We start from the raw sequence: 13491 nt of genomic DNA, 5'->3' as shown, positions 1-13491 counted from the left end.
CAAATGCTTTACAAAAAACAAAATTTACCCGCCTCTACTACTACCTCTTGCAGCTTGTTCCAGACACTCACTACCCTCGCATGAAAAAATTGCTCCTCTGGATGCTTTTTTTAATCCCTCCCCTTTCATCTTATACCAATGCCCTCTGGTTTTAGATTCCCCTACCTTTGGGAAAAGATATTGACTATCTAGCTAAGCTATGCCCCTCACTATTTTAATCGGCCTCTAGACGATCACCCGTCAGTCTTCTACACTCCAGGGAAAAATGTCTCAGTCTATCCAGCCTCTCCTTGCAACTCAAACCATGAAGCCCCAGGAGCATTCTAGTAAACGTTTTCTGCACTCTTTCTAGTTTAATAATATCCTTTCAAAAATAGGATGATCAGAACTGTACGCAGTATTCCAAGTGTAGCCTTACCCATGTCTTGTACAACTTCAACAAGGCGGCGTCCCAACTCCTTTATTCAATGTTCTGACCAATGAAACCATGCATGCTGAATGTCTTTTTCACCATTTTGTCTACCTGTGACTCTACTTTCAAGAAGCTATCGACATGTACCCCTAGATCTCTTTGTTCTGTAACTCTCCTCAACATCCTGCCATTAATTGAGTAAGTCCTGCCCTGGTTCAATCTACCAAAACGCATCACCTTGTATTTATCTAAATTAAACTCCATCTGCCATTCGTCAGTCCACTGGCCCAACTGATCAAGATCCTGTTGCAATCCAAGATAACCTCCTTCACTGTGCATTATGCTACCAATCAGTGTCATCCGCAAACTTATTTAACCATGCCTGCTATATTCTCATCCAAATTATTTATATAAATGACAAATAACAGTGGACCCAGCACCGATCCCTAAGGCACACTGCTGGTCACAGTCCTCCAGTTTGAAAAACAATCCTCTACAACCACCCTCTGCCTTCTGTTATCAAGCCTGGATCCTGTGAGATTTAACCTTATGCAACAACCAATCATGCAGTAGCTTGTCAAAGGCCTTGCTAAAGTCCACGTAGACATCAACTGCACTGTCCTCATTTACTTTCTTGGTTATCCCTTCAAAAAACTCAATCAAATTCATGAGACATGATTTTCCACTCTCAAAGCCATGCTGACTGTCCCTAATCAGTCCTTGTGTCTCTAAATGCCTGTAGATCCTGTCTCTCAAAATACCTTCCAACAACTTAGCCACTACAGATGTGAGGCTCAATGGCCTGTAGTTCCCAAGCTTTTCCCTGCTGCCCTTTTTAAACAAAGGTACAACATTTGCCACCGTCCAATATTCAGGTACCTCATCTTTCAATGATTCAAATATCTCTGCTAGGGGACTCACAATTTCCTCCCTAGCCTCTCACATTGTCCCGGGATACACTTCATCCGGTTCCAGGGAATTATCTACTTTGATGCGCTTTAAGACTTTCAGCACTACCTCCTCTGTAAATATGTACAATCCTCAAGCCATTACTATTTATTTCCCCAAGTCTCCAACATCCATTCTTTTCTCAACAGTAAATACTGATGAGAAATATTCATTTAGGATCTTACCCTTCTCTTGTGGATCCACACGTAGATGACCTTGTTGATCCTTAAGAGGGCCCTACTCTGTCCCTAGTTACTCTTTTAGCCACACTGATATCCAGATATACAAATTATTAATCCCAACAACTTATATTTATATTATATCTTTAAACATAGTAATGTGCTCAAGCTGATTCACAGGAGCATTATCTTAAAGACAGAACAAGAGACAGAGGCAAAATGTTTTAGAGCAGGAATTCCAAAGTCTGGGACCTGGACAGCTGAGTCAAGTTGTTGATGTCAGCTGTGGTACCAGTAAAAATGTAGACTGGCCTCAGCTCCAATCCTAGGCAGAAGAGGGAAACAAACTGCAATTATCATTCCTGATTGTAATCCAGTGGTAATAACTGGAAATATATGCGTGAGCATTGAGGATTCGGATTAGTCCTACCAATCACAGTGAGGGCAACCTTCAATTGAGGAGAAAGAAAACATGATGCAAGGCTCATTGTAGAAGGTAGTATCATCAGAACAGATGTGATGGAGAAACTGGGGGAATGGAATGGAGTCATTGCAGGAGTTGGGGTAAGAGAAAAAGTAGCTATGAGAATCAGAGAGCTCATGCTAAATATTAGTAGCCCAGGAATGGAGACAGAGGTTAAGGAAGAGAAGTGTTGGATATGGATCACAAGGTTACAGAAAAGTGAAAATTGGAAGCAAAAGTTGATGAAACATTAGCTCTTGGTTTTCTGTCCACTGATGCTGCTAAACCTGTGGAGGTTCTCTAACACTTGTGTTTTTATTTCAGATTTCTAGCATATGCATTATTTTGCTTTAATAATAACTTCCTGCTAGTATGTGAAATTTTTCAACTATTTGTTCATTGTATTTTGAAGATGTTTAAACACACTTGCAATACACAAGAAGAATATTATTCTACTCTAATTTGATTGTCACAGATGACCAGTTTTACTCAATATTATTTTGTTCAATTGTACTGATTAGCTTGCATATAGCACTTCGAAATCAGTGACGGGGTGCAACTGATTAGAGAGTTATCAGACTCCTAAATGTTCAATATAAAAACAAAGAAACTGCAGCAAACGTTTTACACTTTCAGTAGGAAGTCTGACCTCTTGATCTAGGACTGTAGCAGTAATTTCCACCATCACCGTAGGCAGGTTGTGGCCAGCATCCGAATCACATACTTCCTTCAGAAGTGCTTCAGAACAATAATGTACCATCTTTCGAACAAGAGCAAGGCTAGCTTTCCTAGAAATTAAAGGGAAAAATAAACATTGGAAGCTGGATATAGAAATGTTGTGCTGAAAAACTAAAGCTCATGCAAAATTATCACATTCATGTCAAAGTCAGATGACATTCATAAAAACATAATTCTTACAGTTGTGGAGTAATTCAACATGTTTAATTTCCTCTTTCCAAAATAATGCACCAAAAATAACCAGACTAACCCCTAACATAGTAAAATTGTAAATTTCAAACTAATAACTGAGTTAAACAACATGAATTACAATTGTTTCCAGTAGTAAAAGCAACATAAATGAGACCATGTGAGCCTTCAAAAATGCTTTGTTCTTTATATTCCATTTAACCTAGAACATAGAACACTACAGCACAAACAGGCCCTTCGGCCCACAAGTTGCACCGATCATATCCATACCTACCAGGCCATAGAACTATCTATAACTCTCAATCCCATTAAATCCCATGTACTCATCCAGAAGTCTTTTAAAAGACCCCAGCGAGTTTGCGTCTACCACCACCGACGGCAGCCGATTCCACTCACTCACACCCTCCGAGTGAAAAAATTACCCCTGACATCTCCATTTGTAACAAAACATTTTACAAACTGCATGTTAGAGTATAGGCAATTTGAATTAAATCACATCATTGTATTAAATCTTTAAATACTGATCAATGAAAATTTGAGAACAGCTGAAGATGGGGGCATTACTTTATCATCTCTCCAGACGAAAGATATAAATCTACGTCAGCCTGGTTAATCTATAAAATGACTTTATTTTAAAAAATGAACAAGGCCATGAAGAGACCAGCAGGAACATTGCTATCTTTAAAGAGGTGCTAATGCCCTTTGTGACCACAATCAAATCAAGTTCCAAAGAAATACATCCACAATTTTTACTATTCAAAAGGTAGAGCTCCCATCAACAAACACAATCTGTCTGCAAAGGATGAAAGGGACTCATTGGCACCTCTATTTAACGCCTCAAGAACCCAGACCTGGGAAAATACATCCTTTGTCCAAAGCTCAGGAGGACAAGTGGGAGATATCTCACATGAGCTTCTCCAAACTACTATAATCTATAATATTGTCTTGTGCAACTGAACCCAGACAGTCAACCAGTTTGCAATCCAACAAGTCGTCGCAGAAAGAGCTCTGTCCAGGTAAGTTGACTGGCCCTCATCTACACTACACAGTACTGGAACTTATGTACTAATGCCTTCAACATAAGAACAAAGGAACTAGGAGCATAAGTAGGCAAATTCAGCCCTTTGAGCCTGAACAAAGAGCAAAGAAAATTACAGTACAGGAACAGACCCTTTGGCCCTCCAAGCCTGCACCGATCATGCTGCCCGACTGAACTAAATCCCCCTACCCGCCCAGAGACCATATCCTTCTATTCCCATCCTATTCATGTACTTGTCAAGACAACCCTTATAAGCCACTATCATGTCTGATTCCACTACCTCCCCTGGCAGTGAGTTGCAGGCACCCAACACCCTCTGTGTAAAAAACTTGTTTTGTACAAAGAACAAAGAAAATTACAGCACAAGAATAGGCACTTCGGCCCTCCAAACCTGCACCGACCATGCTGCCCAACTTAACTAAAACCCCCTAACCTTCCAGGAACCATATCCCTCTATTCCCACCCTATTCACGTATTTGTCAAGACGCCCCTTAAAAAAGTCACTACTGTATTCGCTTCCATTATCTCCCCCAGCAAGGAGTTCCAGGCACCCACTACTCTGTGTAAAAAATCTGCCTCATACATCTTCTTTAAACCTTGCCCCGCGCACCTTAATCTTATGCTCCCTAGTACTTGACTCTTCCACCCTGAGAAAAAGCTTCTGACTATCCACTCTGTCCATGCCTCTCAGAGTTGTAGACATCTATCAGGTCACCCCTCGACCTCCGTTGCTCTAGTGAGAACAACCAAGTTTCGCCAACCTCTCTTCATAGCTAATGCCCGCCATACCAGGCAACATCCTGGTAAATCTTTTCTGTACCCTCTCCAAAACCTCCACATCTTTCTGGAAGTGTGGCGACCAGAATTGAACACTATATTCCAAACGCAGCCGAATTAAGGGGTTCTATAAAGCTGCAACATGACTTGCTAATTTTTAAACTCAATACCCCGGCCGATGAAGGCAAGCATGCCATATGCCTTCTTGACTACCTTCTCCACCTGCACTGCCACTTTCAGTGACCTGTGTACCCAGATCCTTTTGCCTATCAATACACTCAAGGGTTCTGCCAATTACTGTATACTTCCTATTTGTTTTAGACCTTCCAAAATGCATTACCTCACATTTCTCTGGATTAAACTCCATCTGTCATCTCTCCACCCAAATCTCCAACTGATCTATATCCTGCTGTATCCTCTGATGGTCCTCATCGCTATCTGCAAATTCACCAACCTTTGTGTCGTCTGCAAACTTACTAATCAATCAAGTTACATTTTCCTCTAAATTATTTATAATACATTACAAACAGGAACAGTCCCAGCACTGATCCCTGAGGAACACTACTTATCACAGCCCTCCATTCAGAAATGCACCTTTCCACTGCTACCCTCAGTCTTTTTGATCGAGCCAGTTTTGTATCCACCTTGCCAGCTCGCTCTGATCCCATGCGACTTCACCTTCTGCACCAGTCTGTCATGAGGACCTTGTCAAAGGCCTTACTGAAGTCCATGTAGACAACATCCATGGCCTGCTCCACCATTCAATCAGATCATGGCTGATCTCCCCCTTGTTTCAAATCCGCCACCCAACCTGTTCGCATATCCCGTTATCACTTTTTTAAAAAAATACAAATATATCTATCTCCTTCTTGAAACCAATAATTCAGGCTCCACCACACTATGGGACAGTAAGTTCCGCAAATTCATAACCCTCCACAAGTAATTGTTCCTCACCTCAGTTTTAAATCTACCATCTTCCAACCTATACCTCTGACCACTTGTTCGAGATTGTCCCACAAGAGAAAACATTTGGTCTACATTTACTTTATCAATTCATTTTAAAATTTTATATACCTCGATCAGATCCCCCTTCATCCTTCAAAACTCCAGTGAGTCCAAGCCTAAACTCTCATCACACGTAATTACAAATGTTTCATCCAAACACAATCATGCATTAATCATTCCCTGATTTAATCTCTCATCACACATCAACACTTTCATCCACGGAATCAATCTGATAAGCCTCATCTAAACAGCCTCCAACGCCACCATATCCTTCCTCAAATAAGATGACCAAAACTGGACACCATGCCAGACGTGGTTTCACCAATACACTGGAGAATTGCAACAATACTTCTCTACTATTATATTCCAATCCCTTTGCAATAAATGCCAACATCCCATTTGCCTTTCTTAAAAAAAATACATGCTGCACCAGCGTACCTATAAGACACCCAGATCCCTCTGCCCAGACACATTTTGAATCTGCTTTCCATTTAGGTAATAACTTGCTTCTATTTTCTGCCAAAATGGACAAGCTCACTTACTGACATTAAACTCCATCTGCCAAATTTTGGTCCATTCTCCTAGCCTATCTATATCCTTCTGCAGAACCTTTATGTCTTCTTCACTGCCTACTTTTCTATCTACTTTAGTATCATCCACAAATTTTGCTATGTCGACAGCATGCTGTTTCCTGAACAATCAATGGTAACAAGAAACGGACAAAGTATGTTAAAGCAGGGAATGATTAATGCATGATTCTGTTTGGATGAAACATTTGTAATTATGTGAATGCAATCAAAAATTATTTTTAAAAAGTACGGTGACTGTATTTGCTTTTTTTCAGTTTTCCTTGAACTTGGTGTTTTTAAATGGCATTTGAACCACCTGGCAGTTTTGCTGTTTTTTTTAAAATCATAAAATCCTTGCCAATTTGATGAAATTCCTAAACGGCAGGCTTTTTGACTGCTATCTCTTCACTCTCATCTCATTTTCTTTTACTCCCTTTAAAATAATCTTGAAGACTAATTCATCACTATATGCCTTCACCAATCATGGAAATCCTTACTTCTGGAAAGATGGATCACTATTCATCATGGTAAACATGCCACTGCATTTTTGATCCTGGACACTCGATTGTGGACTCATGTGAAACCATATTATTATTTTTATTGTGGCCTTGCTCCATGTTCCTTTCTTTCCCTTATTCCTCTTTTATTATGAGTGTAAAACCACTTACTACATTTTCAATATGTGTAAAATAAACCAACCCCTCCATTTCACCTTATCTTGAGTTTGTTGTGGGATTATTAATAGAAGATTGGATTGTGCCAAAATTGAAAGACAATGAGAAAATACACTGTAATTTACGAAGAGAGAATTCAGAAATCAAAACACCTGTTGACAGGTGGGTAGTAGGAAGAATCAGGGCTATTTAAAAAGATCTGCCCCGATCCATAACAATATTGACATCCTTGCATTGATCTCTCTGCACCTTAGGTAATTTCAAGTGGCTGAAAAAACACAAGGTAATTTGAGGCTCCCAGCCTGAAATGGACGATAGGAATGAAATGAAATTGGAATTTAAATAACGAGAACAAGGGGAAAAAAAAAGAACATGTTTATAATTTTAGAATCGTAATGTGGTTAAATTTTAGTTACAGTAATAGCAAAATGTGTTTTGCATTTCCCAAAAGAAAACATGTAAACAGTTGGCCCAAGAGATCTGGAGCTTTCTTGGGCCTGCAGGTAAATTAAACATCAAAACAATGAGTTCTGTACTTAGAAGCTTTGCCCCAAATGAAAAGCTCCCTTAGAAATAAAAAATGTAGCGGTTTTATGTTCCTCTTATAAAGGGCCATTTATAAATGTGTATTTTGTTGGCATTTCCCAGCTAACAGTGATTGAAACAGCACCGTGAATTGGAAATGAAAAAATTTTATACATAAACACTTGTAGTGGAGAAATCACGTAAGCTTGCTCTATGTGTTATCCAATGTATGATTTATTTTGGGTACGCTTGATTTCCCGATCCTCTGAATGGCTTGGGAATCAAAAGCATGTTCCGGAGACGTCTGCTTACAAAGCTTAATGCTGCCATAAGATGCGAATGTATCACTGAAAGAGGAATTGAGGAATCAGCGTTCCTTGGGTTTATCGTAGTTTTATTAATGCCGATAGAAATACAAATGCAATGATCTGTACACAACTTGATTCACCCATAGATCCCACTTGTCAGCACCTTTTACTTTGATGACTCATTCAGAAATTAAAATGCAGAGGTTTGCTGGGAAGAGTAGGATGTTAGATGAGTTTGGCAAAAGAAAGCTTTAAGTGTTTCAGATTAAGTGCTGCATCCCCTATGCACTGGGATCTGGGTAAAGATCAATAAAGGTTCACTAGACTTTTAAAATAAGGAGGCAATTCTGTGATAAGTTTATTAAACATTAATTTAAGTCAGATGATAATTAATACTTTAATTTGACATTGGCTCAGTGTGTCACATAATGAATGAAATTAACAAGCGCATCAGGAGCGTTATGGCACGGTGGCACTGTGTATCACAGTCACCATGCCAGGGGCCCAGATTTGATTCCAGCCTTTGATGGCTGTGTGGGGAGTTTGCACATTGTCCCCATCTGTACATGGTTTCCTTTGGGTGCTCTGGTTTCCTCCTATACTCCAAAGCTGTACAGATTAGGCAGATTGGCCATGTTAAATTTCTCCTGTCCAAAGACGTGTAGGTTAGAATGGGAAGTAAATACGTGGGATTAAGAGATGGGGGTGGGGAGAATCAGAAATGCTTCAGAACAATAATGTACCATCTTCTGAACAAGAGTTAGGCTAACTTTCCTAATTTTCATCTGACTTAAATTGATGTGTAACCAACTTATCAGAATTGCCTCCTTATTTTGAGAAGTAAACCTATTGAAATTAAAGGGAAAAATAAATATGAGAAGCTGTATATATTTGATGAGCCGAATGGCCTCCTTCAGCACCTTGGGGATTTAATGATAGACATGGGACACTAGTTCAAATCCCACCACTGCATCTGGCAGAATTTAAAATTCAATGAATTAATACACCTGAAATTAAAAGCTGAAGAACCAGCAATAAAACCCTAATCAGGCACACTAATGTCCTTTGGGGAAGATTGTCTGCTGTTGTTGTCTGGTCTGTCCTACATGTGATATCAGGCAGCTGGCAATTCACTACCACCAATGGTGGTCTTGTCAGCAATGTTCACATTCCATGAGAGGAAAGGAAATGTAATTGATGGGGATGTAAGCACTCTTCTCACTGTTGGAAATAAATAGTACTCAAAACTATTGTCATTTATGCAAATAAATATTGTCCCACACACACACAGCGTCTGTCTTACACATTTACAGTTTAATGGCTGCGTTTGTTGTGGATACTGTGCATGCACAGTTCAAATGTGTTTCTCCATAACCATGATGTCAGTGGGAACAATATACAACAGTGTAGGCAGCAAACTAGACCAAAGATGATGCTGCCCAAATCATCACAGCACTTTTATGTCATCCCTTTGTCCATCTTTAAGAGCTGCATGAAGTTAACACAACAGTTAAAATGGCTCCATGAAGTTGACAGCACAGTTCAAAATCCACCTGATGGAGCAAATATTTAAACTTAACTAAATGAACATATATTCAACCAATTAAAATTGTGGTGTCACATTTTTAACTCCCAGTGGGATGAGAGTGCATTTAATAGACCAGACTTTATCACCTGCTTCATTATAAAGAACAAAGAAAATTACATAACATCAACAGGCCCTTCAGCCCTCCAAGACTGCACTGACCATGCTGCCCAATTTAACTAAAGCATCCACCCCCCCACCCTTCCCATATCCCCAGAAATAAATGTGTTTTTTGCTGCATGTGAACTGCCCCAGTTTCAAAATGCATGTGCTGGGCTGGGCACACCAGAATGACACTGCTGGTTTTCTGCAGTTGGATACTGGCAGTCATTTCACACAGGAGACACGGAAATGTCATCTTAGTGTTCACTTCTCACCGATGAGATTTTGAGGAGGGTGGGATTAGGTCCATTCTTGCACAGGAAGTGTCTAAGCTGATCTGGCAATAAGAACTCACCACCAACATCTGTGATTGTTCACATGAAAAATATCAGGAGATCAAACACTGCTGCTGTGAGCCCTACAGATGCCTTGGATGCCAACTGACTTGCATGTGAGGGGGCAATTAAAAAGGGCTACCCAATTGAAATGTGCATTCCCACATGAGAAGATACTCATAGCTGAGAAATGGCACGGGCATCAATGACACTACAAAAAAAAAATCACCAAACTGAAGTTTTGGCATTACTTGTGCAAAGTGGAAGGAATTGATCTGCTGGGTGTCACCCCTTGCTTGCAACATGGCATTCTCCACAGCAGTGATGAAGAGCACCAAGCAGTCAGATAAGCTTTTGAGGCATGTTGAATTAGCAGTGCTGGACTGGCATCAGGCCTCTGTAGAACACATTGACCCTCCTGTACTCCAAATACTGCAGTCGTACAGTGGTGTATAAAAAGGATAGGCACAGTAAGAAGTTTCACAATGCCAAGTTAAAGTCCAACTGGTTTTACTTGGTAGCAAAAGCTACTAGCTTTTGGAGCACTCGCTGTTCCTTCGTCAAGTGAGTGGGATTTCAGTTCACAAACAGGACATCTAAAGATACAAACTCAATTTACAAAATAATGGTTGGAATGCAAGTCTTTACAGGTAATCAAGTCTTAAAAGGAACAGACAATGCAAGTGGAGAGAGGGTTAGGCACAGGTTAAAGAGATGTGTATTGTCTCCAGCCAGGATAGTTAGTGAGATTTTGCAAGCCCAGGCAAGTCGTGGGGGTTACAGATGGTGTGACATGAACCCAAGATCCCGGTTGAGGCTGTCCTTATGTGTGCAGAACTTGGCTATCAGTCTCTGCTCAGCAACTCTGCGCTGTCACATGTCGTGAAGGCTGCCTTGGAGAACGCTTACCTGAAGACCAGAGGCCGAATTCCCATGAGCGCTGAAGTGCTCCCTAACAGGAAGGGAACACTTGCCTGGTGACTGTCGAGCTACGACAATGAATGATTGAACACTGCTCGACAACAGACAACCACTCGACAATCACAAGGCAAGTGTCCTCTTCCTGTCGGGGAACACTTCAGCAGACACGGGCATTCGGCTTCTTACTGTTTTTACCCAGTCCAACGCTAACATCGCCACATTATAAAAAAGGATGCCAGTGCCTGGGCTGGAAACAACACATTCAAGTGTCTGGCCAAGCGTCTCATCTCAGTCATTCATGATATTCAGCAGGGGGATCAGCCAGCATAGACTGTTTATGAGGTGAACACCTGGTGATACAGGAACAAGGGCCCTTAACCCAATCGTTCACAAGCTATTGACAGAAGGATGAATGCTGCAGACGAGTTCTGACTCTTGTGCGTTTTGCATTTATGCTGCAGAGATGAGACCACCAGGAAGATGGAGCCCAAATTCATTGCTGCCTGCATAATAGTGGAAGGAGAAGACTATTGCGAAAGAGGTGGCGGCTGGTGGAAAATCCTGAAGATCAAGACCTAGCAGTGTCCCCTCTGGCTACAGAGAAACAGGGAAATGCCATGCATACGCAAAATGGTGAGCAAGGAACCAGGGATTTTCGAGAGGACAAAAACTTACCAATTCCACCAGGAATAGGAAAGTGAATTTATTTTTATGAACGTCCAAGGCAAGACCATTTACCTCATTTATTAACAGAATGCAGCCTCAAATAGTAGTAGTAATTTGGAACAGCATCACAAGACAATGCATGCAAACTTATGAAAGTTTCCCTTTAAACATTCAAATAAAGAAAGTTGTGGAGTAAAAGGGAGTGTTACAAGCTCAACAGTTTTTTCAAACCCTGTGGCACAGGAACAGGCCCTATGACCCTTCAATCCTGCTCCGATCACTTATGGAGTCTGTATCCTACCTACCATTCCCATCCTATTCGTCTAGATGCCACTTAAGTGCCGCTATCGTACCTGCTCCCACCACCTCCCTAGGCAGTGCTTACCAGACATTCACCACCCCAAGAATGAGACAGCACAGATTTGAGGTGATTTGGAAAGAAAGCAAAAGATGTGAGAAAAAAAAACTTTACATAATGAATGGTTTAGGTCTGGAATGCACTGTCTGGAAATGTGGGAGGAGGCAGGTTCCACTGAGGCATTCAATAGGGCATTTGATGATTACTTGAATAAAAACAATGTGCAGAAGTATGGGAAAAGACAGTGAAACAGCATGTCATGATGCTCATTTGGAGAGCCAATGTAGATACGAAGGGCCAAATGGTCAACTTCAACAGCATAAAAATTGAGAGATATCTGGGAAGCGCCCACAACTCATATCTAAAGTGGATCACAGATTCACGAGACGATACAGGATCCAGGACCGACTCCTCGGGGACAAAGTGCTACCTGCAAAGAAAGTGGTTGATGAAGCTAGTGCGCTGACCTCATATTCCTGCAGAGAGAAGGAAAAACAAGACTCATGCTGCTTCCCGGACATTTGTCGAGCACACCACAGGGATGCTGAAAATACAATTCCATTGCCTGGACAGATCTCCCCAGAGAGGGTCAGGGATCATTGTGGCTTCCTACCTATGACACAACTGAGCCCTGTAAAAGGAGAGAATGACTTGCCTGATGACAAGATGGAGGAATTGCATGCCTCCTCTGACAAGGAGAACCTCGAAGAGGATAACAATAATGAGTTTGAGGAAGCCAATGCTGCAGATAAAGAGGTCGTAAGATAGGCCAGATGAGGGAAGCGTGCATGGGTCTACTTCATACCGGGGGAGGTAGCGGTTTAGTGGTTAGGTCACTGGATTAGTAATCCAAAAGCCCAAAAGAACCAGGCACACAAGTTCAGTTCTGGCTCGCATCACTATCTGTGTGGAATTTGCACTTCCTCCCCGTTTCTGCATCGGTTCCTCTGGGTGCTCTGGTTTCCTCCCACAGTCCAAAGATGTGTGGGTTTGGTTGACTGGCCATTCTAAATTGACCCTAGTGTCAAGGGGATTAGCAGAGTAAAGTGCGGGGTTACAGGAATAGGGCCTGGGTGGGACTGTGGTCAGTACAGACTCAATAGGCTGAATGGCCTCCTTCTGTACTGTAGGGATTCTATGATTCATAGCCACAAGAGAAGGATGACAAGATGAAATGAGTATCTTGTCGGAAAAAAGACATCCATTGCAGTTCTGGTCGCCTCACTATAGGAAGGACGTAGAAGCTATTGAAAGGGTACAGAGGAAATTTACAAGGATCTTGCCTGGATTGGGAGGCATGCCTCATGAAGATAGGTTGAGGGCGCTGGGACTCTTCTCCCTGGAGAGACGAAGGTTGAGAGGCGACCTGATAGAGGTTTATAAGATGTTGAGAGGAATAGAAAGGGTAGATTCTCAGAGGCTATTTCCCAGGGCTGAAATGGACACAGATTTAAGGTGCAGGGAAGCATGTACAGAGGAGATGTTAGGGGTAAGTTTTTCACTCCGAGGGTGGTGAGTGAACGGAATCGGCTGCCGTCGGTGGTGGTGGAGGCGAACTCGCTGGGGTCTTTTAAAATTCTGTATGAGTATATGGGATCTAATGGGATTGGGGGTTATAGATAGGTCTATGGCTTAGTAGGTATAGAAGTGATCGGCGCAACTAGTGGGCCGAAGGGCCTGTTTGTGCCATAGTGTTCT

General features: G+C 41.6%; 1 protein-coding gene across 7 annotated transcripts in view; it reads right to left on the bottom strand.

Annotated features, from left to right (window-relative positions):
- hectd1 (HECT domain containing 1) overlaps nucleotides 1-13491 on the bottom strand; it is a 123178-nt gene that overhangs the window by 65072 nt on the left and 44615 nt on the right. For all 7 annotated transcript variants that reach the window (XM_080202878.1, XM_080202883.1, XM_080202881.1 and 4 more), the window contains exon 10: nucleotides 2652-2790. In XM_080202878.1, the coding sequence (XP_080059004.1) occupies nucleotides 2652-2790 (139 nt within the window). The remainder of the gene's footprint in view (nucleotides 1-2651; nucleotides 2791-13491) is intronic.

This window comes from Carcharhinus amblyrhynchos, chromosome 14, assembly GCF_965287045.1.
Source record: "Carcharhinus amblyrhynchos chromosome 14, sCarAmb.v2.hapA, whole genome shotgun sequence".
Taxonomy (NCBI): domain Eukaryota; kingdom Metazoa; phylum Chordata; class Chondrichthyes; order Carcharhiniformes; family Carcharhinidae; genus Carcharhinus; species Carcharhinus amblyrhynchos.
The sequence above is the reverse complement of the archived record's forward strand: the minus strand, read 5'-3'. Positions and strand labels throughout refer to the sequence as shown.